Below are 25506 nucleotides of genomic sequence, written 5' to 3' on the forward strand. Positions count from 1 at the left end.
AGGCTAAGTCACCTCAAGCTTTGTGTTTGCCTTCTCCTTGCATCTATCTGTACATACAAATGTATAGATTGTCACTTCCTTCTCTTAGCTAAGCTTGTACTTTTTTTTTTTTTTTTTTTACATCTGCTTCCCATCTTCTAAAACTTTTTTTTTGGCTGAAAGTTTTTCCTCCATTATTGTTTCCACTTTTATTGTCATTGAAATATGTGTACATTTTCATTGCTGTGCTTTTTAATTAATTAATTATTTATTTAATTTATTTTTTAATTTGGGGTGCTTTTATGAGAGTGGAGGAGATAAATACATATGTTCCATCTGCCATTTTAAAGTTGCAGTTCTTTCTCTTTGTGGCCTCAATTCATGTCATTTTATGGTTGTAAATTCAAATGACAAGTTAAATATGTAAATTTAAAATAAAATAACAAAAGTTGGTTTGAAGCAAATTTTGAACAAATGGTTGATCTGTCTTAATGTCCAGGTAGATAATGTGCCGTGTAATAATACATTCTTTGAATTTTATTTGTGTAGAAGAAATTGAGGAAGAATCAGAAACAACAATTGAGGCGGACTTGACTGATAAACAGAAACATCAGCTGAAACATAGGGAGCTCTTTTTGTCTCGCCAGTATGAATCTCTGCCTGCAACACATATCAGGTAAGAGCATCATAGAAACTGATAGGAAGTATTCAGTAATATTGTGACAATTAGAAACAACACAAAACAGCCTTCTTTGAACCATTTCCAAACTCTCTTCATGATCTTGTTCAACTTAGTTTACTAAAGGCTTCATGATGGAATTTTATCTTGGAAATTTGTAGTGTTATTACCATATTAAAGCCCTGTAGGTGTTCTACAGTAAAAGTAATCATTTTAGCTTTATTTTAATCCAGACTTTTCCAATTGATGTATGTAGCTATTAGCATCCTGCAAAACAATGTCCAGCAAACACTATTTTAGGAAATGCTAATCTCCAGATTCCTAAAACCTTATAGAGTTAGTCATTCGAATCCTAGACCTAAAACAGAAGATCTGGGTCCCAGGCAGGTGACTCTTGACCTTGTAGAACATTTGGCCTTTTATTTTCTCTTGAGGAAGTCTGAGATGAAAACTTCGTATTTCTTATACTTAACTTGTATCTGCTTTGTGCATTGATGGGAAGCAAGAGTGAAAAAAATTCCATCCCTGGTTTGTAGTTTTGGGGATTGTGGAGGAATGGTGGTGGTCTTTTATGATATGCTGATGGTACCATTCAAGCATAAATATCTTAGAGGTCTAACAAAATGTTTAAACTCAAAAGATAGGCAATTACTGACTGTCAGGGTCAGGTAAACTTCAGATAGTAAGTAGTTGGCATTTACTCAACCTTGGAAAGAGGGTGGGGAGTAGGGGGGCAGGGCGGCGTGTTTTACGTAGAGGGAACAGGTGAGCATGGCTGTATGCAGGCAGCAGCTTATGTGTAGGGTGGTGTGTGAGAGAGTGCAGTGTTTTTGTCCACTTCATGTTAACTTCTTTCAGCTTTTGTTCACAATCTTTCCTACTGTAATTCAGCTCTCTACTAGTAAGTCATGAATGCCTTAAAAATTGTATATCAAGGGAAATATAGCATGTTAATTTTATTTCAAAAATTGGCCCTGCTTCATTAGCCTCCACTGTGGTTATTTTTTTTTTTATTTTAATTTTTATTTATTTATGATAGTCACACACACAGAGAGAGAGAGAGGCAGAGACACAGGCAGAGGGAGAAGCTGGCTCCATGCACCGGGAGCCTGACGTGGGATTCGATCCCGGGTCTCCAGGATCGTGCCCTGGGCCAAAGGCAGGCGCCAAACCGCTGCGCCACCCAGGGATCCCTCCACTGTGGTTATTGAATCTGGTTTTTTGGGGGGCTAAGACAGGTTTGGAGACTTACTGAAACTGTGATTTGGTCCTTGTATTACACACACACACACACACACACACACACACACACACCCCCCAGCTCTCAGATCTTTTGTGCGTATTTCTCTTTTCAGAAATGGATGCAGATTTTCTAAAGCAGAACATGTGTGACAGATACTGGTATCCTTGTCCTTCAAATCCTTTGAGAAATAATTTGATGTCAGTAGTTAGCATGACAGCATTGCTTTATTAAGATTTAAAAAATTTGGGGGATGCCTACCTGGCTTAGTGGTTAAGCATCTGCCTTCAGCTCAGGCCCTGATGGAGTCCTGGGATCAAGTCCCACATTGGGCTCCCTGCGTGGAGCCTGCTTCTCCCTCTGCCTGTGTCTGTGCCTCTCTCTCTCTCTGTGTCTCTCATGAAGAAATAAATCTTTAGAAAAAAAAATTTTAATTATTTAAGATTTTATTTCCTCATGAGAGACACACAGAGAGAGGTGGAGACATAGGCAGAGGGGAGAAGCAGGGTCCCCACAGGGAGCCCGATGCGGGACTTGTTCCTGGAACTTGGGGATCATGCCCTGAGCCAAAGGCAGACAGGCGCTCAACCACTAAGCCACCCAGTCGTCCCTATTTATTTTTTATTTAAATTCAATTTAGTTAACATAGTTTATTATTAGTTTCAGGGATAGAATTTAGTGATTCATCAGTTGCATACAACACCCAATGCTCATAACATCAGATATCCTCCTTAATGCTCATCACCTAGTTACCCCATCCCCCCACCTCCCTTCCTTCCAGCAACCCTGTTTATTCTTTAAAAGTCTCTTATGGTTTACCTCCTTCTCTGTTTTTATTTTTATTTTTCCTTCCCTTCTCCTTTGTTCATCTGTTTTGTTTCTTAAATTCCACATTTAAATGAAATCATATGGTGTCTTCTTCTGACTGACTTATTTCACTTAGCTAATACCCTCTAGTTCCATCCATGTTGTTGCAAATGGCAAGATTTCATTATTCTTATTTTTTAATTTCTTTGAAAGATTTTGTTCTTTATTTATTTGAGATAGAGCACGAGCAGAAGCAAGGGATAAAGAGAGGGGGAGAAGCAGACTCCAACATGGGGTTCGATCCCAGGACCACAAGCTTATGACCTGGGTCAGAGGCAGACACTTAATCAGCTGAGCCACCTAGGCTCCCCAAGATTTCATTCTTTTTGATGGCCGAATAATATTCCATTGTGTATGCATATAACACATCTCCTTTAGCCATTCATCTGTTAATTGATACCTGGGCTCTTTCCATAGTTTGCCTATTGTGGACATTGCTGCTATAAACACTCGGGTGCATGAGCCCCTTCAAATGACTATGTTTTTATCCTTTGGATAGATACCTAGTATTGTAGTTGCTGGGTTGTAGGGTAGCTCTATCTTTATGTTTTTAAGGAACTGCCATACTGTTCCAGAGTGGCTGCATTCGTTTGCATTCCCACCAACAATGTAAGAGGGTTCCCCTTTCTCTGCGTCCTTGACAACATCTGTTGTTTCCTGAGTTGTTAATTTTAGCCATTCTGACAGGTGTGAGGTGGTTGCTCATTGTGATTTTGCTGAGTGATGTTGAGCATTTTTTCATGTGTCTGTCAGCCATTTGGCTTTATTAGGTTTTTTAGGGGACACTATGTTTAGATTGGCTCGAGTTAGTATATTCTGTGTGATTTGGGTCCTTTGCTGGAAAAAATAATCAAACTAGGTAATGTAGAAACAATCATTTTATCTACCAATGGAGTTATTTCAACAAGTAGGAAAGTAAGCTATTTTTCTTCAGATAGATGGAACATGAAAACATATTTCATCATTTTATAAATACGTCTGTCACTAATAAATGCTGAAAGAGCCATATGCATTTATTACTTAATTGAAAGAAGCTAGAATATAAGATTCATTTTAAGCTCAAGAACTAATGTGGCTAGTCATAAGAATCTTGCCAGAACAAGAATCTGACAAATGGTTTTAAAAATGTATCCAAAACATGCAAGTACATTTTTAATTTACCATCCTGATAGCTTAGAATCTGTTTATAAGTAATGTTTCCTTTAACGGATTGGCCAGAATGGAAAAACTAGTATTGTGTTTTTCATCATCCATAAGAACTAAGAGAATATATTGAAATAAAATTATTAAGACCACCCCTGTGTTGAACATAGAAATTATATAGAATACACGATCTTTTTGAACATATTTTCTGAGTATATTCTAGATTAAGGCAATTACCAAGTGCTTGATAAATAAGATGATGTCCCCATCTTGTAAGTTTAAGGAGTTTACTGGGTGAATTTACCAGCAATTCTTTTGAATTATGATGAAGCATTATAAACATTTGAGGCTTTTATTTTTTGTTGTCTCGTTTTCTAAGTCCAGAAAGAGTAGTACAGAGCCACATTTTCTCATTTGTGGCTCTCATTTTCAAATAGCTAAATGGGGTTAGGAGCAGTCTCTGGCCAAAGCACAGAGCCATGCTAACCAGCCCTCATGCTGATGTAAACAAGTGCACATTGGAGTGATCTTCACAGTTTGCTCATATTGAAGTCATGCCCTATCTATTTCTGCTGTAACAGGAGAAAATTACTGAAGCCCCATTGTTCTTTGGCAGCAAAAAGCGGTAATTTGGTGAATACTGGCATTTTATTCTCCAGGGACATTATTAAATGCCCAGAATATCCTCAGTGCCATATGGCACATAGGAGAAAATCTGACTGAGGCATTCCTGAGGTCCTTTGTAGTTTGTGAACCACAATACTCATTGGATATTATAAGCTTTTCAGAGTGGCATAGAGGCAACTCTTTGTTCCTTCTGATTCCACTGGCAGAGAGAGAGTAACCAGGACCAGGACGGTTCTGGATAGTTAGTGATTCACTTTGTGTTCACGAGCTAGGTAGGATTTGAACAATGAAAATATCTTGGAACACTTTTGGAGGGCACAAGGAGAGAGGCAGAATGCTTCGTGCACAATGCCTGAAGTCATTAGTAATAGATTATGTGCTACATGGGCAGCCCTGGTGGCTCAGAGGTGTAGCGCCACCTTCAGCCCAGGGTATGATCCTGGAGACCTGGGATTGAGTCCCATGTCAGGCTCCTTGCATGGAGCCTGCTTCTCCCTCTGCCTGTGTCTCTGCCTCTCTCTGTCTCTCATGAATAAATAAATAAAATCTTAAAAAAAAAAAAAAAGATTATGTGCTACATACACTCTAAAGCACTATAAAATTGTTATGTCAGCTGCTAGACTTGTTATGAATCTATAGATAATACTGTATTCAGTCTCATAGATAGACCATATTTAGCAAACTTGGCTTTTATAAATTCTAACATTCATTGAACCTTTGTACAGATTTTGTTCCAGTTGCTTTATATGTGTTTTTTTTAGTCCTCACACTGACATTATAAAGTAGGTCCTATAATTATCCCCATTTTACAGATGAAACTGAGGCACAAAAAGGTTAATTAAGTAACTTGTCAGTTTCACAGCTTTTATGTGGCAGATTGGGAAATTGAAACCAGGCCACCTGGCTGCAGATAGATAGAATTATGATGTGTACATGATTGGAAGTGTTAAAAAGTGTCAGAGATAAAAGGAAAGCTATTGAGTTACTTGTTGGATAGGTAGGCTCTTTGATATTTTATTTTTTCTACATAATTTTTCTAGGTAGATGTTCAAGTCAAATGGACAGAACTAAATTAAAAACTAAGTTAAACATATAAACCGTACTATCCTAGTAAAAGATGATGCTACTGTGCTAGATTAGATTTAGTAGCAGCTGGGAACTACCTACTTGATTGGATGCCTAAGTTTATGGATATGTCTTGTAGATGGTCCAATGTCAGTTTTTCCACATCTTGAACACAAAAAGCTTGGCTTTTTAAAAAGCTGCTAATTACAGCATTCTGCATATAATGATTAATGCCTCTTCCCAGCCTCTGGTGCAGGTAGTTAGTCATTTCAAAAGAGCCAGTCCTTTCCTGTTTGCCAACAGCCTTTGAAGTTATGCTTCATTGTGTCTTTAAAGTATTTTCTTAGGTACCTGTTGATTATTGGCCTCAAATTTTTCCTGCAGTAAGGGCGTTTGGGTGATTCGTTCTCTAAGTCTGCCTTGTTATGAAGAATGATTGGTGATAGAGAAAGCATTATATTCATGTTGTTAGACCTGGCCCTCATTCAGAGCATCACTGGTAAAAATCTTGTCTACCTCATTGCTTTAACCTTGACTATGCTTTTTAAGAAGTCCAGAGAAGCTATTCCAGACCCTAAATGTGAGGTCAGCAGTAGGATAAGTATGTATGTATGTATGTATGTATGTATGTATGTATGTATTTATTTATTTATTTATTTATTTATGATAGTTAGAGAGAGAGAGAGGCAGAGACACAGGCAGAGGGAGAAGCAGGCTCCATGCACCGGGAGCCCGATGTGGGATTCGATCCCGGGTCTCCGGGATAGCGCCCTGGGCCAAAGGCAGGCGCCAAACCGCTGCGCCACCCAGGGATCCCAGGATAAGTCTTAAAGACGTAAGTGCACATAGTGTTCAAGTAGTCCCTTAATGCCAGAATGCTTCAGAGAAATCCTTATATTCCTATCCTTTCCCAATCTGCCACTGGCTTTAAACAAATTTTAGGTTGGGATTCCAGAATATAACCATTACCATTGCTCTGTAGAAGATGGGCAGCAACCACAATTTATACAGAACTTTTCTTGGTTGAAGCAATATACCATGTTGCTTCTACACGGTCTCCTCACCTCCAAAATGAGGAGCTTTTTTTTTTTTTAATATTTAATTTATTTATTCATGAGAGACACACACAGAGAGAGAGAGGCAGACACAGGCAGAGGGAGAAGCAGGCTCCATGCAGGGAGCCCGATGTGGGACTCGATCCTAGGTCTCGAGGATCACAACCTGAGCTGAAGGTGGGGCTAAACCACTGAGCCACTCAGGGGCCTCCCCGCCCCCTTTTAAAGACTTTATCTATTCATGAGAGAGAGAGAGGCAGAAACAAGGGAAGCAGGCTCCATGAAAGGAGCCCGATGTGGGATTTGATCCTAGGATTCTGGGATCACACCCTGAGCCAAAGGCACATGCTCAACCACTGAGCTACCCAGGTGTCCCAGTGAGGAGCTTTCTTAACTTAATTGAAAAAGTATCTTGAACAGCTGATAAAAATCTTGGGGCTTATATATAATTTGTCTAGATTGTTCTAGTCAGACTCAAGAGTATAAAATTCTTGAAGATTGGTGTCTTTATTTTTCCTGCTTACTGTGGAACATAACACAAAATAGCCAGTTAGAATTTGATGCTTGCCTAGTTTTCATTAACTTTCTGTTCTTGAAGGAACTAAAAGTCATCAAGAGATAATAGAATAATCTCTTTTCAATTATTACTGACGTAAATGAAATTTTATATTATGTGTCTTTCCCCTTTCATGAGAGAGATTGGCTGTATGGAATCACGGGTTGCTCAGGACTCCCAGGGAAAGTGAGTTACTCAGAGTCAACATCAGGCTTTTACCTGGAGGGCTAGGCAGAGGATAGGAAATTGTTTTTATGTACATACAATCTGTCACTGAACAAAATGAGTTTAAGAGCAGTAGTATATAGCAACCATGAGAAAGGGAGAAATGGAAGTTTCTAGCAAGCAAGAGTTATTTGAGGGATGGAAGACCATAGTTCTTTTCTTAATCCCTAGTGTTGGTAAGGGTAGGGAAATCAATAACGCCTATATTCGAGTATTAGTATAATTAAAAACATCAGATTGTAATGTGTGCATATCCTTTGATCTAACAATTCCATTTTTTGGATTTTATTTAACCGAAATTCGTTTTTCTTTTTTTTTGAAGATTTTTATTTACCTATTTGAGACAGGGAGTGCTCATGAGCGGGGGGGAGGAGCAGAGGGAGAGGGAAAAGAAGGCTCTCTGCTGAGCAGGGATTCCAGTGCAGGGTTCAATCCCAGGACCAGGGGATCATGACCTGAACCGAAGGTAGATGCTTTGACTGACTGAACCACCCACGTGTCCCTTAACCAAAGTTTTTTATTTTTATTTTTATTTTTATTTTTTTAAAGATTTTATTTATTCATTCATGAGAGACACAGAGAGAGGCAGAGACACAGGCAGAGGGAGAAGCAGGCTCCATGAAGGGGGCCTAATGCGGGACTCGATCCCAGGACCGCAGGATCACACCCTGAGCCGAAGACAGACGTCCAGCCATTGAACCACCCAGGCATCCTTCTTAACCGAAGTTCTTGATGCAAGCTTAGAGAGAGATATATACTGATTTGTTTATTAACAATTTCTTTTTTTTTTTATTAATTTTTATTTATTTATGATAGTCACAGAGAGAGAGAGAGAGGCAGAGACACAGGCAGAGGGAGAAGCAGGCTCCATGCACCGGGAGCCCGATGTGGGATTCGATCCCGGGTCTCCAGGATCGCGCCCTGGGCCAAAGGCAGGCGCCAAACCACTGCGCCACCCAGGGATCCCTGATTTGTTTATTAAATACTTGTTTTATTTAGTCAGTAATTTTTACTTTGTGAATAAATGGGATCATTATCATTAGTAAGCATGTATCTGCATCAGGAATGTAAATAGAAATTTGGAATTTGATAGATTTCAGATTTGTTTTAATATCAGAAAATGCAAACAACTTTATTTTTTTTAAGCTTTTATTTATTCATTTGAGGAAGAGTGAGAGAGCATAGAGGGAGAGTGAGAGGGAGAAGCAGACTCCCCGCTGATCAGGGAGCCTGATGTGGGACTTGATCTCAGGACCCTGAGATCATGACCTTAGCTGGAGGCAGACACTTAACCAACTAGGCCATCCAGGCGCCCTGTAGGCAACTTTCATCTTTATAATTTTCTATATTTCAGGTTTTTTTTCTTTTTTTTTTTTTTCCTTTTTTTTTTTCAGGTTTTTTTTCTGAACAAAACACAGTAGACATAGAATGGGAAGAACTTTATTTTAAAATTTGTGAATTTGGACATTAGAGAGGGAAAATGCCGTTTTGATTTTATTTCTGTCCCCTTCCTTGCTGACAACATGGCTGGTTCTGATGAAGACAGAATAGATGGAGATCCACTAGAACTCCTCTTTATCCTCCTTTTTCCAGTAGTAGAAAGCTAGTATCATTAACTATTGTTACCATGTGATAGCAGACCTGTTTCTAATTTAAGGATACATTTTTCAAATATATTTCTTGCAAAATGCTGTTTCTTATTGCATTATTGTCAGTTCAGAGGTGCTTGTGTGGCACAGTTGGTTAAGCATCTGACCTTTGGTTTCTGCTCAAACAAACAGTTTAATCTCAGGGTCATGAGATTGAGCCCTGTGTCTGGGCCCGCACTAAATGTGGAGTCTACTTTGAGACTGCCCCCACCCCCTAAAGACTCTCCATTTCCCTCACTTCCTCCCTGCTGCATGCACACTTGTGCTCTCTTTCAAATAAATAAATCTTTTTTTAAAAAGAAGAATTATTGTCAGTTCATATTCCCACTGCAGTATATTATGACTGCCTGTTTTGTTGTTCCTTCAATGTTATTGCAAATTAAAAATTTAAAGATCTTATTTATTTGAGAGAGAGAACGAGAGGGAGAGCACAAGCAATGGTGGAGGGGCAGAGGGAGAGGGAGAAGAAGCAAGACTCCCTGCAGAGCAGGGAGCCCGAGGTTGGGGCTCGATCTGGGCCACCCAGGTGTCCCTGGATATTAAAAATTTAAAATAAACTTGTTTATTTTCTGATAATGAGAGAATTTTTTTTTTTAATTTTTTTAAATTTATTTATTTATGATAGTCATCAGAGAGCGAGAGAGAGAGAGAGAGAGGCAGAGACACAGGCAGAGGGAGAAGCAGGCTCCATGCACCGGGAGCCCGATGTGGGATTCGATCCCGGGTCTCCAGGATCGCGCCCTGGGCCAAAGGCAGGCGCTAAACCGCTGCGCCACCCAGGGATCCCCGATAATGAGAGAATTCTAATTTATTGTTGAAATGTTGAAAATACAGAAAAAGATACACACACACACACACACACACACCCCACTGTAGTTCCTCCATTCAGCAGCACTGACATTTTGTTGTATCATTATTGTGTTTTTTCTTTTCTAATTTTATGTGTATTCATTGGATTTTGGCTGTGCATTGCTAGAATTGACTTGGAATGACAGAGGCACTGCATTATTTGTGTCTAACTTCCTCTCTCATTAAGTAATATTTATTCTTCAGCACCACTAGTGTCATCTTTGCTCTTTCTAGGTTGGTTGGTTTGTTTTTAAATATTTGAGAAATGTAGTTGGAAAAGGAACAATGGAACAGCAGGAGGAGGGGAGGACAGTTAAATTAAGGCTGGAAAAATTCCATTCTTCAGAAGCTGACAGACATGCTTGATAAGTTTGATATGTGTGAAGGAGCAGAATGAAACTAGAGTAAGAATACTTTGTCACTCAGAAAGAGTGCTCATTCAAATTACAAATGCAAGTGTTACCACGTTGGGACAAAGATTTACTCTGATCATGAAGGTACTCTCCTGTTTTCTTGAAGTTTTACTATTTCATCTTTTGTATTATTTAACCCACCACCCCCTTTTTAAAAAATTTTTTTAATTAAAAAATTTTTAAAAAAATTTATGATAGTCACAGAGAGAGAAAGAGAGAGAGGCAGAGACATAGGCAGAGGGAGAAGCAGGCTCCATGCACCGGGAGCCCGATGTGGGATTCAATCCCAGGTCTCCAGGATCGCGCCCTGGGCCAAAGGCAGGCGCCAAACTGCTGTGCCACCCAGGGATCCCCCACCTCCCCCTTTTAAAGTAAGTTCTATGCACAACATGGGGCTCAAACTCAAAACCTGGAGACCAGAGTCTCTTGCTCCACTGACTGAGCCGGCCTGGTGCCCCACTTTTTGTGCTTAAGTCTGTTTTATGTATATGATGTGAAGAGGGATCAGTCAGAAAACTAAGGTTAAAAGATAGCATTGGGGTGCCTGGCTGGCCCAGTTGGTAGTGAGTCACCCGGCTGGCTCAGTCAGTAAGCCTCAAACTCTTGTTTTCAGTTCAGGTCATGATCTCAGGGTCATGAGATCAAGCATCAGGCTCTGCACTAGACGTGGAGCCTGCTTAAGATTCTCTCTCCCTCTCTACAAAAAGATACTGTTTACAATGTCATTGAAAAGCATAAAACAGAATAAATCTAAAGAAAGATGTATGAGGAAAGGGGAAAGGTATAAAAACTACAAAGAATTGCTGAAGGAATTAGACTTTAAAAAACACAGGATAAGTAAATGTATGACAGTATGTCAGTTTTCTCCAAATTGATCCAAAGATTCAATGCTGTTCCATGGAAAAACTCAGCGTGTGTGTGTGTGTGTGTGAGTGTGTGTGTGTAAGGGTGTATGTGTGTGTAAATTGAGAAGTTGATTCCAAATTATAAGAGTGGAAAGGACTAAGAATATTGAAAATAAAGTATTTTCAAAGCGTGATTTGTGGACTCCTCCCATGTGTCCCTTAGACCTTTTCAGGAGCTTTGTGAGATCAGAACTATTTCATAACAAATAGATGCTACTGCCTTTTCCCTATGTTGATTTTGCAAACGCAGTTGTTGATAAACTTAACATGAACCAGATCGGTGGCACTAAATTGTGCTAGAGTTGCCACTATATTCTTAATCTCTGTGCATTTGCAGTAAAACAAACAAAAAATTAAAATATCAAATTCCACTTAAGAATGTTCTTAACAGGGATCCCTGGGTGGCGCAGCGGTTTGGCGCCTGCCTTTGGCCCAGGGTGCGATCTTGGAGACCCGGGATCGAATCCCACGTCGGGCTCCCGGTGCATGGAGCCTGCTTCTCCCTCTGCCTGTGTCTCTGCCTCTCTCTCTCTCTCTGTATGACTATCATAAATAAATTTAAAAAAAAAAAAAAAAAAAAAAAGAATGTTCTTAACACTATATGTTGGCACATTGAATTAAAAAAAAAGAATGTTCTTGACAAAATAGTACAATTTATTATTTTAATAAATTTCAATCCGTCTTTTCTGTTTTATATTATTTTTATTTTTATTTTTGGTGAGGGATAGAGGGAGAGGGAGAGAAAAATGCAAGCAGACTCTGCACTGAGTGAGGACCCTGATGTTGGACTCAATCTCATGACCCTGGGATCATGACCTGAGCTGAAACCGAGAGTCGGAGACTTAACCGACTGAGCCACACAGGTGCCCTTGATTCTTAATTTCAGTTTTAGTTTTGATGTATAATACCTTATAGCAGAAGTTCTCAGTTCTATCAGAGTGAATCTCAACTTCTCTTTTACATATTTTATAATGCTTCCTATATAATTCTGGAATGAAATGTCTAGATAACTTATTACTATACACATGATACATGATTAGTTTGGTATTAAATTTGGGGTTGAAAATGATTTTCCATCAAAACATGGAAGGAATTACCCTATTCTCAGATATCTATTGTAATTGAATAGTAGTTTTATATCACATAGATTTTTCCATACATTGCATATTACCTATTTTTCCCCCCTCTCTTAAATCTTCTTAGAATTCTCTTACCAATATAAGAAATACAGTTTTCTGAAATTTCAGTAAAGCCTCAATGATGAGGATATTTGGTAGGCCATTTTTATTGGAAGATCCCGTCTTTTATATCTGGGAGTTCTTTTGCTAATATTTCTTTCAAAATTTTTTTCCTCTTTCAGGTACTTAATATTGCTTGTATGTTAGCTCTCCTGGGTTGGCTTTGTTTTCTGTTTTTTTCTCATATTTTTTGGTTTTGGTTCTGAGCTAACTCTTTGACTTTTATCTGCTAGCATGTTGGATATTTTAATTTTGCCAAGTATGCTTTAGAATTTCAGAGGTGCCTTTTTTTTTTTTTGTCTTCTGAATGCTCTTTTTCAGTGCATCCTTTCTTTCTTAAGTGTTTGATTTATGAATTATTGAAGTTTATTGGTTAATATCCAGAGATGTAGGGATTTTCCAGTTCTTCCTGTTGTTGATTTCTGGCTTAATTTTACTATAATTAGAGTCCACTTTGTATAATTTTAGTCTTTAAAGGTTTGTTGAGGACAGCCCAGGTGGCTCAGCAGTTTAGTGCCGCCTTCAGCCCAGGGCCTGATCCTGGAGATCCAGGATCGAGTCCCACGTCAGGCTCCCTGCATGGAGCCTGCTTCTCCTTCTGCCTGTGTCTGTGTGTCTCTCTCTCTGTGTCTCTCATGAATACTTTAAAAAAATAAATAAACATTTTGTTGACCCACATTTTCTGGCCCAGCAAGTGGCCAATTGTAAATATTCTATTTACTCCTGAAAATGATGCGTATTGCACAGTTGTTGTGTATAGTGTTCAAGAGTGTTGATGGTGGGGGCACCTGGGTTGCTCAGTAGATTAAGCATCTGTATTCAGATGATCCCAGAGTCCGGGGATCGAGCCCAGCATTGGGCTACCTGCTCCGCGGGGAGTCTGCTTCTCCCTCAACCTCTGCTCCTCCCCCTGCCCATGCTCTCTATCTCTTTCAATTTTAATTTTATTTTTTATTTATGATAGGCACACAGTGAGAGAGAGAGAGAGAGGTAGAGACACAGGCAGAGGGAGAAGCAGGCTCCATGCACTGGGAGCCCGACGTGGGATTCGATCCCGGGTCTCCAGGATTGCGCCCTGGGCCAAAGGCAGGCGCTAAACCGCTGCGCCACCCAGGGATCCCTCTATCTCTTTCAAATAAATAAAAATCTTTCTAAAAAGTGTTGATGGTATTGTTTTTTTTTTCTTTTTTTCTTTTTTTTTTAAGATTTTGTTTATTTATTCATGAGAGAGACACACACACACACAGAGGCAGAGACACAGGCAGAGGGAGAAGCAGGCTCCATGCAGGGTGCCCGACGTGGGACTCGATCCCGGGTCTCCAGGATCACACCCTGGGCCAAAGGCAGAGGCCAAACCGCTTAGCCACCCAGAGATCCCCTGATGGTATTGTTTAATTTAAAAAAAATGTGTCGGGATCCCTGGGTGGCGCAGCGGTTTGGCGCCTGCCTTTGGCCCAGGGCGCGATCTTGGAGACCCGGGATCGAATCCCACGTCGGGCTCCCGGTGCATGGAGCCTGCTTCTCCCTCTACCTGTGTCTCTGCCTCTCTCTCTCTCTCTGTGACTATCATGAATAAATAAATAAAATCTTTAAAAAAAAAAATGTGTCATTTACACTTACTGTGGTAGGCATCGCACAGTGTATAGAATGTTGGACCATTATGCTGTAGTTTTGAAACCAATATGTTATATGACAACTGCTCAGTGCAGCATGTTTTTGTTTTATGAATGCGATATATGCACAAATCTCTTTAAAAATTCTAATTTGTATCTTCAAAGTTCTCTTTTGTTGCTTAAATCACCTCTTTTCTTTAGATTCTTTTTTTAATTTATTTTTTATTTTTTGTACTTATCTTTTGTGCTGTGGTCTTTCCTTAAGTATTAGGTGATTCATACTTGTTTGTTTTTAAAACCAAGGGAATAATGACAGAAGTTCTGTTCATGTGGTCAGAATTTGTTGGTAAGTATCCTTTTAGGATGTGGAGTTGGTTTTACTAGGACCTTTACTTAAAGAAAACTAGAACTTTTTTTTAGGGCTCTGCCAGGTAAATCAGTATCATTTTTCCTAGCATCAGCTCTTTTGAAACGTATTTTGGCCTTTGTCTTGTAATTGTTTTTTCTTGACTGGTTGTATTAGCTAAAACCACCAGTGTCATGTTGAATAATAATGTGTAGGGTGGGCATTTGTGCCTTATTCCTAATCCTAAATATATATATTTATATATATACACACTTTAATCCAGCTCAGTGCTTTTTGGTTTCCCTGTTAAATGAAAATGCTTATCTTTAACTTTGGTTTACACTGTTCAGTCTCTTTTATATGTCATTGTCTTCCAGAATTTTTGTGAAATCTTTGAAACCATCATGGGTGATGGATTCTTAGTGATTTTAGGTTCTTTTATTATTTTTTTTTATTTTTTTATTTTTTTAAAGATTTTATTTATTTATTCATGATAGTCACAGAGAGAGAGAGAGGCAGAGAGACACAGGCAGAGGGAGAAGCAGGCTCCATGCACTGGGAGCCCGACGTGGGATTCGATCCCGGGTCTCCAGGATCACGCCCTGGGCCAAAGGCAGGCGCTAAACCGCTGCGCCACCCAGGGATCCCTAGGTTCTTTTATTTTTAATGCTCTTATTTTCATTTTATTTTTTTATTTTTTTTAAAGATTTTATTTATTTATTCATGATAGTCACAGAGTGAGAGAGAGAGAGAGAGAGAGAGAGAGAGAGAGGCAGAGACACAGGCCGAGGGAGAAGCAGGCTCCATGCACTGGGAGCCCGACGTGGGATTCGATCCCGGGTCTCCAGGATCGCGCCCTGGGCCAAAGGCAGGCGCCAAACCGCTGTGCCACCCAGGGATCCCTTATTTTCATTTTAAAGGCATCTCAGAGAGATGCCTGGGTGGCTCAGGGGTTGAGTGTCTGCCTTTGGCTTAGGTTGTGATCCTGGGGTCCTGGAATCAAGTCTTGCATTGGCCTCCCCACGAGGAGCCTGCTTCTCCCTCTGCCTATGTCTCTGCCTCTCTCTGTGTGTCTCTCATGAATTAATAAATAAAATCTTTTTAAAAAAAGGCATCTCAGAAAAGAGGAGATAAGCATATGAGCTTTTCTTGTCATTTAATTCATTACTATTCTGTGGAGACTCTAAAAATATTCCCTTCCCCCACATTAGAACACTGTAAATTTCTCAGGTGGCTAAATAAATACAATGTACAGTATTGGGACTTGTCCCTTTATGTCTCTTTGTCAAGTGGAGTTGTTAAACTGGGAAATGCATTGTGACTCATAAACCTAGTCAACACTGAAAAATATTTCCATCTATTTTCAAAATCTGGAATTTGAAAGTTTTTTGATTCATGTTTTAACCTAGAGCAAATAATATTTGAAGGTAAAATTTTTCTTTAGGTGGTCATGCATATCAGAAACTAATGAGGGGCAACTGGGTGGATCAGTGGTTGAGCATCTGCCTTTGGCTCAGGTTATGATCCTGGGGTCCTGGGATCAAGTCCTGTATTGGACTCCCTGCGGGGAGCCTGCTTCTCCCTCTGCCTGTGTCTCTGCCTCTCTCTCTTTGTCTCTCATAAATAAATAAAGAAAAGCCCAAAAATAGAAACTAATGAACAGAAGATATCTATCTATAAGCAGAGTGTTTTGTTTTTTTTTTAAACAAAAATGTTCCAGAGACTGCAAAGCTATATATACTTAATAGATGAGAGATGGGACTAGACTGCCATAGTGAGTTTATGAATTGGTATGGTTGGGGATAGTATATCCATATATGGTTTGAAGTAACCTGGTATCCAAAAGCATTAGATAACAGAACAGATTTTTTGTTGTTGTCAAGATCCCAGAAAACTGATCTGCCGTCTTCCTCTTTTTTTTTTTCTTTAAAAATTTAATTTATTTACTCATAAGAGACAGGAGGAAGAGACACAGGCAAAGGGAGAAGCAGGCTCCCTGCAGAGTCCAATGCGAGACTCAATCTCTGGACCCCTGGGATCATGCCCTGAGCCAAAGACAGATGCTCAACCACTGAGCCACCAGGTGTCCTGCCCTCCTCTTTTTTCTTTCTTTTTTTAAGATTTTATTTATTCAGGAGAGACACAGCAAGAGAGAGGCAGAGACCCAGGAAGAGAGAGAAGCGGGCTCCATGTAGGGAGCCTGATGTGGGACTCAATCCCAGGATCACACCCTGGTCCGAAGGCAGACACTCAACTGCTGAGCCACCCAGGTGTCCCTGTCCTCCTCTTTTGAAAAATCTAAACATTTGGTTGGAAGAACAAATATTAAAAGTCTGTACTGCCCGAGATAACCTAAAGATTTAATGCAATCCCTATCAAAATACCAATAATATTTTTCACAGAACTAGAATCTTAGGTATGCTTTCAGAAACACTTCATGCACATAGAAGCAATGAGGTGTGTATGTGTCTGTAGTTAATTGTGGAATAAATTACAACAGTATTATATTGTACATCATGAACATGCTATAAAGGTACCTATATGAGTTGAGTCTTTCCACAGTGTAAGTTTTTTTTTTTTTTTTTAATTTTTATTTATTTATGATAGTCACAGAGAGAGAGAGAGAGAGAGGCAGAGACACAGGCAGAGGGAGAAGCAGGCTCCATGCACCGGGAGCCTGACGTGGGATTCGATCCCGGGTCTCCAGGATCGCGCCCTGGGCCAAAGGCAGGCGCCAAACCGCTGCGCCACCCAGGGATCCCCACAGTGTAAGTTTTATTCAGTCAAAGCAAGGTTGACATAATTGAAAAGCAGGTTCGAGATTTCAGACACAATGACATTTCACTACATTCAATTTGCCTTCATAGCAGGTACAGAAAGCAAAGCACAATACAAAGTCACACAGCAAACAAGATACAATAAGGGGCAAAAAGTTAATGAACCAAATGCAAAGTTGTCTGTGAGCACGCTGTTGAGATGAGGCCTTACTCCCATCCAGGTCAGCTCTTGGCACTTACTATTTATTATATTCAACCAGTGGATGATCTCTGTTGTGGTCAGAGATCAGTTAGGCAGAGTTTTCTGGGGGCAGTTGCCTTTTTAATGCGGTCAGACATGGAAGGGTCAGCATCTGGAGAGTGACAGTTTGCTGCAAGTCTTTGCTTTTTTAAGGAGTGTAGCCAGTCTTGGGTCTTTGTAGGCCTCTTCTAATTCTACTGATTATCAGCTTTCAGTTCTTCTAGGCTCTCTTGGCTTTGCCGGTTATCAATTTTGGATGCCATCAGCCCATGCTGGTTTTGGTGATACTCGTCTTAGCTGTAAAGCCCTTGGCTGCTTACATCATTGCTTGACACGAGTTACTGCTTGACATAAGTGACTCCATCTTACTCGCTACATTGTGCTTTTTAAATGAAGTATCTTGGACATAAGATAAGAAAAACACTGAGCTGGATTAAAGTATATTCTTTTTTTTTTTGGATTAAAGTATATTCTACATGTTGTCTCAAGCTCTGGTATTTCACATGGTTGTGAAAATGCCTGTAAGATTTTTCTAGTACTCAGAACAATTTGTCATACTGTGCTAGGGAAGAGGATTTTCCTAATACCTGTGGCTTTTTGGACATCCACTTTCTCCTAGCTATACAAAGGGAAAAAAAGGCACCAAGAGAGGGATTTTTCCCCCTTGAATTCCTCTTTTATAATTTGTTTCGTATTTGTTATCAAATCTGCAGAATCTTGGATTAAAGTTTTGTTGCTTTGGTTTTCTCACATGCCACAGACAGAATGAGCTTTCCAAAACAGTATTTGTCATTTTTCTTTGCAGAATCCATTGATCTGTTACATTAAACCCAGACTTCTCTTAGCTTTTTATTCCTTTACTTTACCTACTCAAACAGCTGTTCCAGGCTTTGTTTTGTTTGTTTTGGGCCTTCTTTAATTTTTATTTCTTAACATCTGTTAAAGCAGAAAATATGTCTTTGAATAAAAATGTTTATTTTTTTTTAATTTTTTATTTTTTTTTAATTTTTTTTTTTAATTTTTATTTATTTATGATAGTCACACAGAGAGAGAGAGAGGCAGAGACATAGGCAGAGGGAGAAGCAGGCTCCATGCACCGGGAGCCTGATGTGGGATTCGATCCCGGGTCTCCAGGATCGCGCCCTGGGCCAAAGGCAGGCGCCAAACCGCTGCGCCACCCAGGGGTCCCCTGAATAAAAATGTTTAAAGGATTCCAGATTTTTTTTTTTGGTCCTTTTTATAGTCTAAAGATCCATACAATCATACTCTTCCTCTTATGTAGACAGTCCTTAAGTATTTGCTTCTTAAGCTATACTTAAGAAAACTGTGGTTCGGGGTGCTTGGGTGGCTCAGTCCGTTAAGCATCTGCCTTTGGCTCAGGTCATGATCCCAGGGTCCTAGGATTGAGTCCTGCATTGGGCTCCCTGCTCAGTGGGGAGCCTGCTTCTCCCTCTCTCTGCCTGCTGCTCTCCCTGCTTGTACGCACACACTCTCTCTCTGTCAAATAAATAAATAAAATCTTTTAAAAAGAACACTGTGGTTCAGGGTACCTGGGTGGCTTAGTCAATTAAGTGTCTGACTCTTGGTTTCGGCTAAGGTCATGATCTCATGGTCTTGGGATTGGGCCCTGCATCAGATTCTGTGCTCAGTGCAGAGTCTGCATCAGCTTCCTTCTCCCTCTCACTCATTCTCTTTCTCAAATAAATATTTATTATAATATAAATATAAAATATATATTTATTCATGAGAGACACAGAGAGGCAGAGACATAGGCATAGGGAGAAGCAGGCACCCTGTGGGGAGCCCACTGCAGGACTCAATCCTAGGACCCCGGGATCACGACCTGAGCCGAAGGTAGATGCTCAACCACAGAGCCACCCAGGTGCCCCAGATAAATAAAATCTTAAGAAAAAAACCCCACACAACAACTGTGGCTCATCAATTTTAGAGCAGTGATTCTCAACCAGGGACAGTTTTGTCTCCTGGGGGTCATTGAGCAAAATCTGAACAGTTTTGGTTGTCTCAGCTAGGTGTGGTAGTGCTACTATTGTTCAGTGGGGAGAGGCCAGGGATGCTGGTAAATACCCTACGTGCACAGGACAGCCTACCACAGTGAAGAAATACCTGGCTTCTTTTGTTAGTAATGCCAGAGTTGAGAAAACTTGATATAGATCCATGGTAAATAATCTTTGCTTCCTTGGTGTATATATATATTATTTATACAAGTATATGTACTTTATTTAATTAGGATCTATTTTTTACTTTAAATTGAGTTTTAAAAAATATTTTATTTTATTTATTTATTTGTGAGCAACCCCAGAGAAGCAGGCAGAGATGTAGACAGAGGGAGAAGCAGGCTTCCCATAAGAAGCCTGATGCGGAACTCGATCCCAGGACCCTGGTATCATGATCTGAGCCAAAGACAGACACTTAACCACTGAGCCACCCAGGTACCCCTAAATTGTATTATTTTTCAAAAGTCAAATATATGTAGATAGTTGTGTAATAATATCCAGGGCAGTCTACCCCTCCCCCCCCCATAGACATTTTCAACTTTTCTGTGGCTTCTGTATTTATACCACTCTTACACTGCTACTATTACTTTTTCAGTTTTAGAAATCCCTCTTTCTCTTCTGTTTCCTTTCCCTTGTGTTCCCAATATGTCACCTTTTTTAAACTTAATAATAATCATTGTATTTTATGAACATATAAAGATTCCTCATGTATTCTTTCTTGTGCAATCTTTTGTTTTCCATGGATTTAATAGTTTTGCCTTTCTTTTTGATATTTCTATCTTCTAAGATAGAAAAAAATTCTTAGTCCATGCTTATCTTGAAAATCTTTTCTCCACATACCAGTGATTTGTTTAGGCATATGATTCTGGTTTGGAAATCATTTTCATTCAGAATTTTGAATCTTCCCTTTTGTCCTTTTAGCAAAATATGATGTGAAATGTAATTTTCTGAAAGCATTTTGGGTCTTTGAACTTCATTATTTTTTATTCGGTTGTCCATTGTATTCAGTGGATTAAATGCTTGATAAAACTGCAGAATTTCCAATCACAGAACCTAGCATTGTTTTGTTTTGTTTTGTTTAAAGATTTTATTTATTTATTCATGAGAGACACAGAGAGACACAGGCAGAGGGAGAAGCAGGCTCCACGCAGAGAGCCCGATGCAAGGAGCCGGACGTGGGACTCGATCCCCAGTCTCCAAGATCACGCCCCAGGCCGAAGGCAGCGCCAAACCGCTGAGCCACCCGGGCTGCCCCCTAGCATTGTTTTTTTATATGAGAAAATGTTCAGAATCTAGAGCAACTGTGAGACTCATAAGGCCATTGAGAAAAATGCCTGTTTTTAAAAAAGATTAATATTATTTATTTGAGAGAGAGAATGAGCATGTGCATGGGTGTGCATGGGAGGGGCAGAGGGAGAGGGAGAGAGAGAAGCTCAAGGAGACTCCCTGCTGAGCACAGATCTCCTCACAGGGCTAAATCTCATGACCCTGAGATAATGGCCTGAGCCAAACCAGAGTCAGATGCTTGACTGACTGAGCCACCCAGGCACCCCCCACAATGCCTTTTTTTTTTTTAATGGTTATCTTTTATTGAGCAAGGAAAGTTCAATCAGACCCTGCATCTGTACCTGTGGTTTTCTTTCTTTTTTTTTAATTTTATTTATTTACTCATGAGAGACACACAGAGAGAGGCAGAGACATAGGTAGAGGGAGAAGCAGGCTCCCTGCAAGGAGCCCAGTGTGGGACTCTATCCGGGATCCCAGAATCATAACCTGGGCCAAAGGCAGATGCTCAACCACTGAGCCACCCAGGCATCCCAAGTACCTGTGGTTTTCAAGTTCACTCTTAACCATTACCTGGTGATGCTGATTTTCATGGAGATTTCTTGATCCCACCCTGAGATTCAGTAAGCGGGACTAAGTCTCCCCTGGTGATACTTATCAACCACGTGGATTTCTTGACCCCCCTCCCCCAAGGATATTTGTCCTCAGTGAGTCTGGTGTGGCACTAAGAAATTTGCATTTTCCTAAGCGGGGACCCCAGTGGCGCTGCACCATTCTCCAGGCTGCAGTGGTATGAAACCGAGAGTATTCAGAGACCTGGGGAATCAGCACCTACCATTCAACATGGGATTGTGTTTTTTTTTTTTTTTTTAAAGATTTTATTTATTTATTCATAGAGATGCAGAGAGAGAGAGAGAGAGAGAGAGAGAGAGAGAGAGAGAGGCAGAGACACAGGCAGAGGGAGAAGCAGGCTCCATGCAGAGAGCCTGACGTGGGACTCTATCCAGGGTCTCCAGATCACACCCTGGGCTGCAGGCAGCGCTAAACCGCTGCGCCACCGGGGCTGCCCCATGGGATTGTGTTGTGTTGTAATTATCTATTTACATGTCTCTGACCCAGCACCGTGTGCAGTCTCGGAAGTAGAGTATGTTTTTAAAACCTTTTTCAGTGATCTCTGGGAAAGTATGTTATCTCTATGGAAATTCTGTGTTGTTGTATAGTTCCTTATAAGAAAAGCAGTATGAATAATTATATAGGCCTGGAGTGAGCTTTCTTGTGTTAAGGTCTTTGATATATTTTATGCTTATGTCATGATGTTTGAGTATCTTTATTGCTTAAGGATTAAAGTGTGGTGGAAGAGAACAATTAGAATCATTGCTTGAGATTCATCATCAATCAATTGGGTTTTCTATATTACAATTTGATAATGGTTCCTTTAGTTTGGGATTAGCTTAAAATTTATCTTTTTTTTTTGTTTGAGCCAAAATTTGTTCAGCATAAAGGAAGCCAGCACTTTGTCTCTTTTTAAATCTTTTTTTTTTTTTAAGATTGATTTTTATTTTGTTTATGATAGACATAGAAGGGGGGGAGAGAGAGAGAGAGAGAGAGGCAGAGACACAGGAGGAGGGAGAAGCAGGCTCCATGCCAGGAGCGCGACGTGGGACTCGATCCTGGAACTCCAGGATCGCGCCCTGGGCCAAAAGCAGGTGCTAAACCTGCCGAGCCACCCTGGAATCCCCCACTTTGTCTCTTTTTAAACTACTTTTATCAACAACTCTTGGCGTGGTAGTACATGTGTTAATTACATATTCATATTTATTTCATAAAATAATTCTGACTCAATCTCCTGCTTTGTTAGCTGCTAGTATATGTACTTGAATATTTTAAGTATCACATTTTCATTTTTAATTTGGGAGAAAATACATAGCTTCATAAAGAAAATTTAAAAATGAAAATCACCTATTTTCAATTTTGCATAAAACCTACATTCCCTTAAATTATTTATATTTTAGATTGGCTGAGTATCCTCTTGATTTTGTAATTATGTCATATCTCTAAAACAGTGTATAACCAACATTTCCTTAACTCCTAATGTAATTATGAAAATAATGATTTGATGATTCCATTTAAATCTTCTTGTCATTTCAGACAGTATGGAAGAGACTAATGGTGTATTGTTTATATTTTCAGTGTTTGTTAACGCTTAACATCCAAATGGCTCTTAAAGAAAGTGGTGTCTATGAAAATAACATTCAGCTTTTGTTCCTCTCCATTAAAAAAATCACCCAACTTTAGAGAACTTCAAGATGCAAGATTTTATTTCTTCTAGGTGATTAAGTATTAAATGTTAGAAATACTGCTTTGTCAGCTATTAGGTAAAAAAAAAAGTAAATGAAACCTATTTTTGGAAACCCCATTTGGTACTTAAGCATGCTGCATGTGTGAGGAGCACACATACTACACACGTCACAGAAGGTCTTCTGTGGCAGCTGTAGATGTGCAAACCTCAGCCGAGCAATATCCCCCCATTCGTAATTCTGTCCTTCTAAGAGCCGGTCAGGTAATTATTGACTGTGAATGTTGTTATATGCTCTGGAGTAATAATGTTAATTTTTCTGTTTCAGTGATACCCATGAATTAAATTAGAAAAACCAAAAACCTATATAACTCTCACTAACCAAATAACAGATTTGACAGGATAATATGGAAAAACACATGCTCTCAGAAGTCTTTTGAAGTGATAGTAACTATAGATGATTATGTTTTTATGAAGGGAAAATTATTTTTTTAAGGGAAAATTATTTTAAATTTAAGGAATATACATTTGCAAAATGTTTGATAAATTGTGATTTTTTTACCTGTGTGTTAGCATTTTACATTTTATTTTGCTTTGGGTAATGTTTTTCTTTGAATTATTATTTTCCACTTTGATGTTCCAACAGCTTGTTCTTGTAGCTTCCCATACCATGCATATATGATGTATTTGTTTTTCCTTGTCATTTTGTGGGGAGCAAGCAGTGACTTTTGTTTACAAAATCTAATGACATTGTGACATTTTAAAAATATTTTGTGAGTCCTGACCAATTATCTATAACTTGAATTGTCTATCAAAATTCTCCTGTCAAATTTGTAGCTCTACAGAATTTTTCAAGCTATGGAGGATAATAATTCTAAAAGTGTTTGTAACAAATGCCTCTACCTTGATAACCTTAGTTTTTCTCAAGTCTAGACAAGTTTTTTTTTTTTTAAATAGACATTCATTTTTAAATAGACATTTCATTCATTTTCAAACTCATACCCTGGGTTGTGATCAAAGGTAAATGCCATCAGACTTCAGGGTCTGTAAATTTGTAGGTCTTTATTTTGCCCTTTACTTTATAGCAGTGTATTTAAATTTTAACTAGGCTTTAGAGCAATGTCAATAAAGGTAAGTTAGTTAATCTTGATATGAATGTGTATTATTTTTAGGTTCTCATATGCAGTGGCTACTTAAAAAAAAAAATCCAAAGATTATTTTAGGTATCAGTTTGCATGGTGAAGTCTGTCTAAAGTCTCCTTGTATAAAATCACCTAATATTAACTCTTTATAGATTCAGAAACTCACTTCTAATCTGAAGGTTTTATTTTCTTTTTTCTGTAATAATTAGGGGATACCTGTCAAGTGTTTAATGTTATAAAGATTTACTGCCTAACACAGTTCTTTCTACAGGTTAGCCATACAGTAAATGTCTACAAAGACAGTACTGTTTTTTTAGGTTATGTAACATTAGGGTTATAAAGCAAGTCTAAGTATATACATAAATGTATATTCCTAACTGCTATCTACTTTTTTAATACCAGCCTTACATCCTGCATATTCCTAATGTTGTATATGTCATCACTGTGAAGGTGATGTGACCTTTCTTACATTTATTCACTTTTTTCCTTTTCCAACAGGGGAAAATGCAGTGTTGCCCTTCTGAATGAGACAGAGTCAGTATTGTCATATCTTGATAAAGAGGTAATTCACTATTACACTTGTTTTGTGGGGTTTTTTTCTTCCCTTGATTTCACATGAAGCCCATACCTTTTAATTTATGCCTTATTGCACCAAATTATTAGAGAGAGAGCAGCATTATATAAAAGCATAATGACCAGAATACATTTAGGAAATTTAATTTTTCTGGTTAACTGAGATAAGAGTTGGCAAAAATTTCTGTGTCTGTTTTCTTTCAGTTGGTAATGAAAGGTTTTTTACAGTATGATGATTTAGTTGGTAGTGGAAGAAATATTTTTGGCTTTATGAAATAAGTGACTTTCCTGTATTTGGTCCTCCTGCCTGTTTTTTTGTTTTTGTTGTTTTTCAAATAAACAGTTTTTCTTTTAGACTTTTTCCAGATGAGATTTTTAACTGGTGGTCTGCTTTCTTTCCTAAAATCCCAATAAACTTTGTCAACTAAAGTGTTTCTGTAAACTTCAACAAGAAACATTTTAAACATTTTTTAACAAGTTGAATGAGAGCATATGCTTCATTGCCGGGAGGAAATGCCTCTATACAGAATATTCCACAATGGGAAATTTTACTGTTGATGTTTTAGTATTTAACCTTTATAGTTTCATGGTATTTTTGTTTTTCCAAATCTTTATTTTCTGTATGTATGTGCGTGTTTATGTATGTGTATATGTATTTTATATGTGTGTGTGTGTGTGTTTTAAAGAATTAAATGGATATATTTTCTTTGAAAAAACTTTTATTATACT

At 39.0% G+C, this 25506-nt stretch overlaps 1 protein-coding gene across 3 annotated transcripts in view; it reads left to right on the forward strand.

Moving 5' to 3' along the window:
- MTA3 (metastasis associated 1 family member 3) overlaps positions 1 to 25506 on the forward strand; it is a 174042-nt gene that overhangs the window by 58334 nt on the left and 90202 nt on the right. For all 3 annotated transcript variants that reach the window (XR_005372374.1, XM_038561356.1, XM_038561357.1), the window contains exons 4-5: positions 529 to 655; positions 24703 to 24766. Coding sequence is in view for 2 of the 3 variants with exons in the window: in XM_038561356.1 (XP_038417284.1) it covers positions 529 to 655; positions 24703 to 24766 (191 nt within the window). In the remaining variant the exon portion in view is untranslated. The remainder of the gene's footprint in view (positions 1 to 528; positions 656 to 24702; positions 24767 to 25506) is intronic.

This window comes from Canis lupus, chromosome 17 (assembly GCF_011100685.1).
Source record: "Canis lupus familiaris isolate Mischka breed German Shepherd chromosome 17, alternate assembly UU_Cfam_GSD_1.0, whole genome shotgun sequence".
In the NCBI taxonomy this organism is placed as follows: Eukaryota; Metazoa; Chordata; class Mammalia; order Carnivora; family Canidae; genus Canis; species Canis lupus.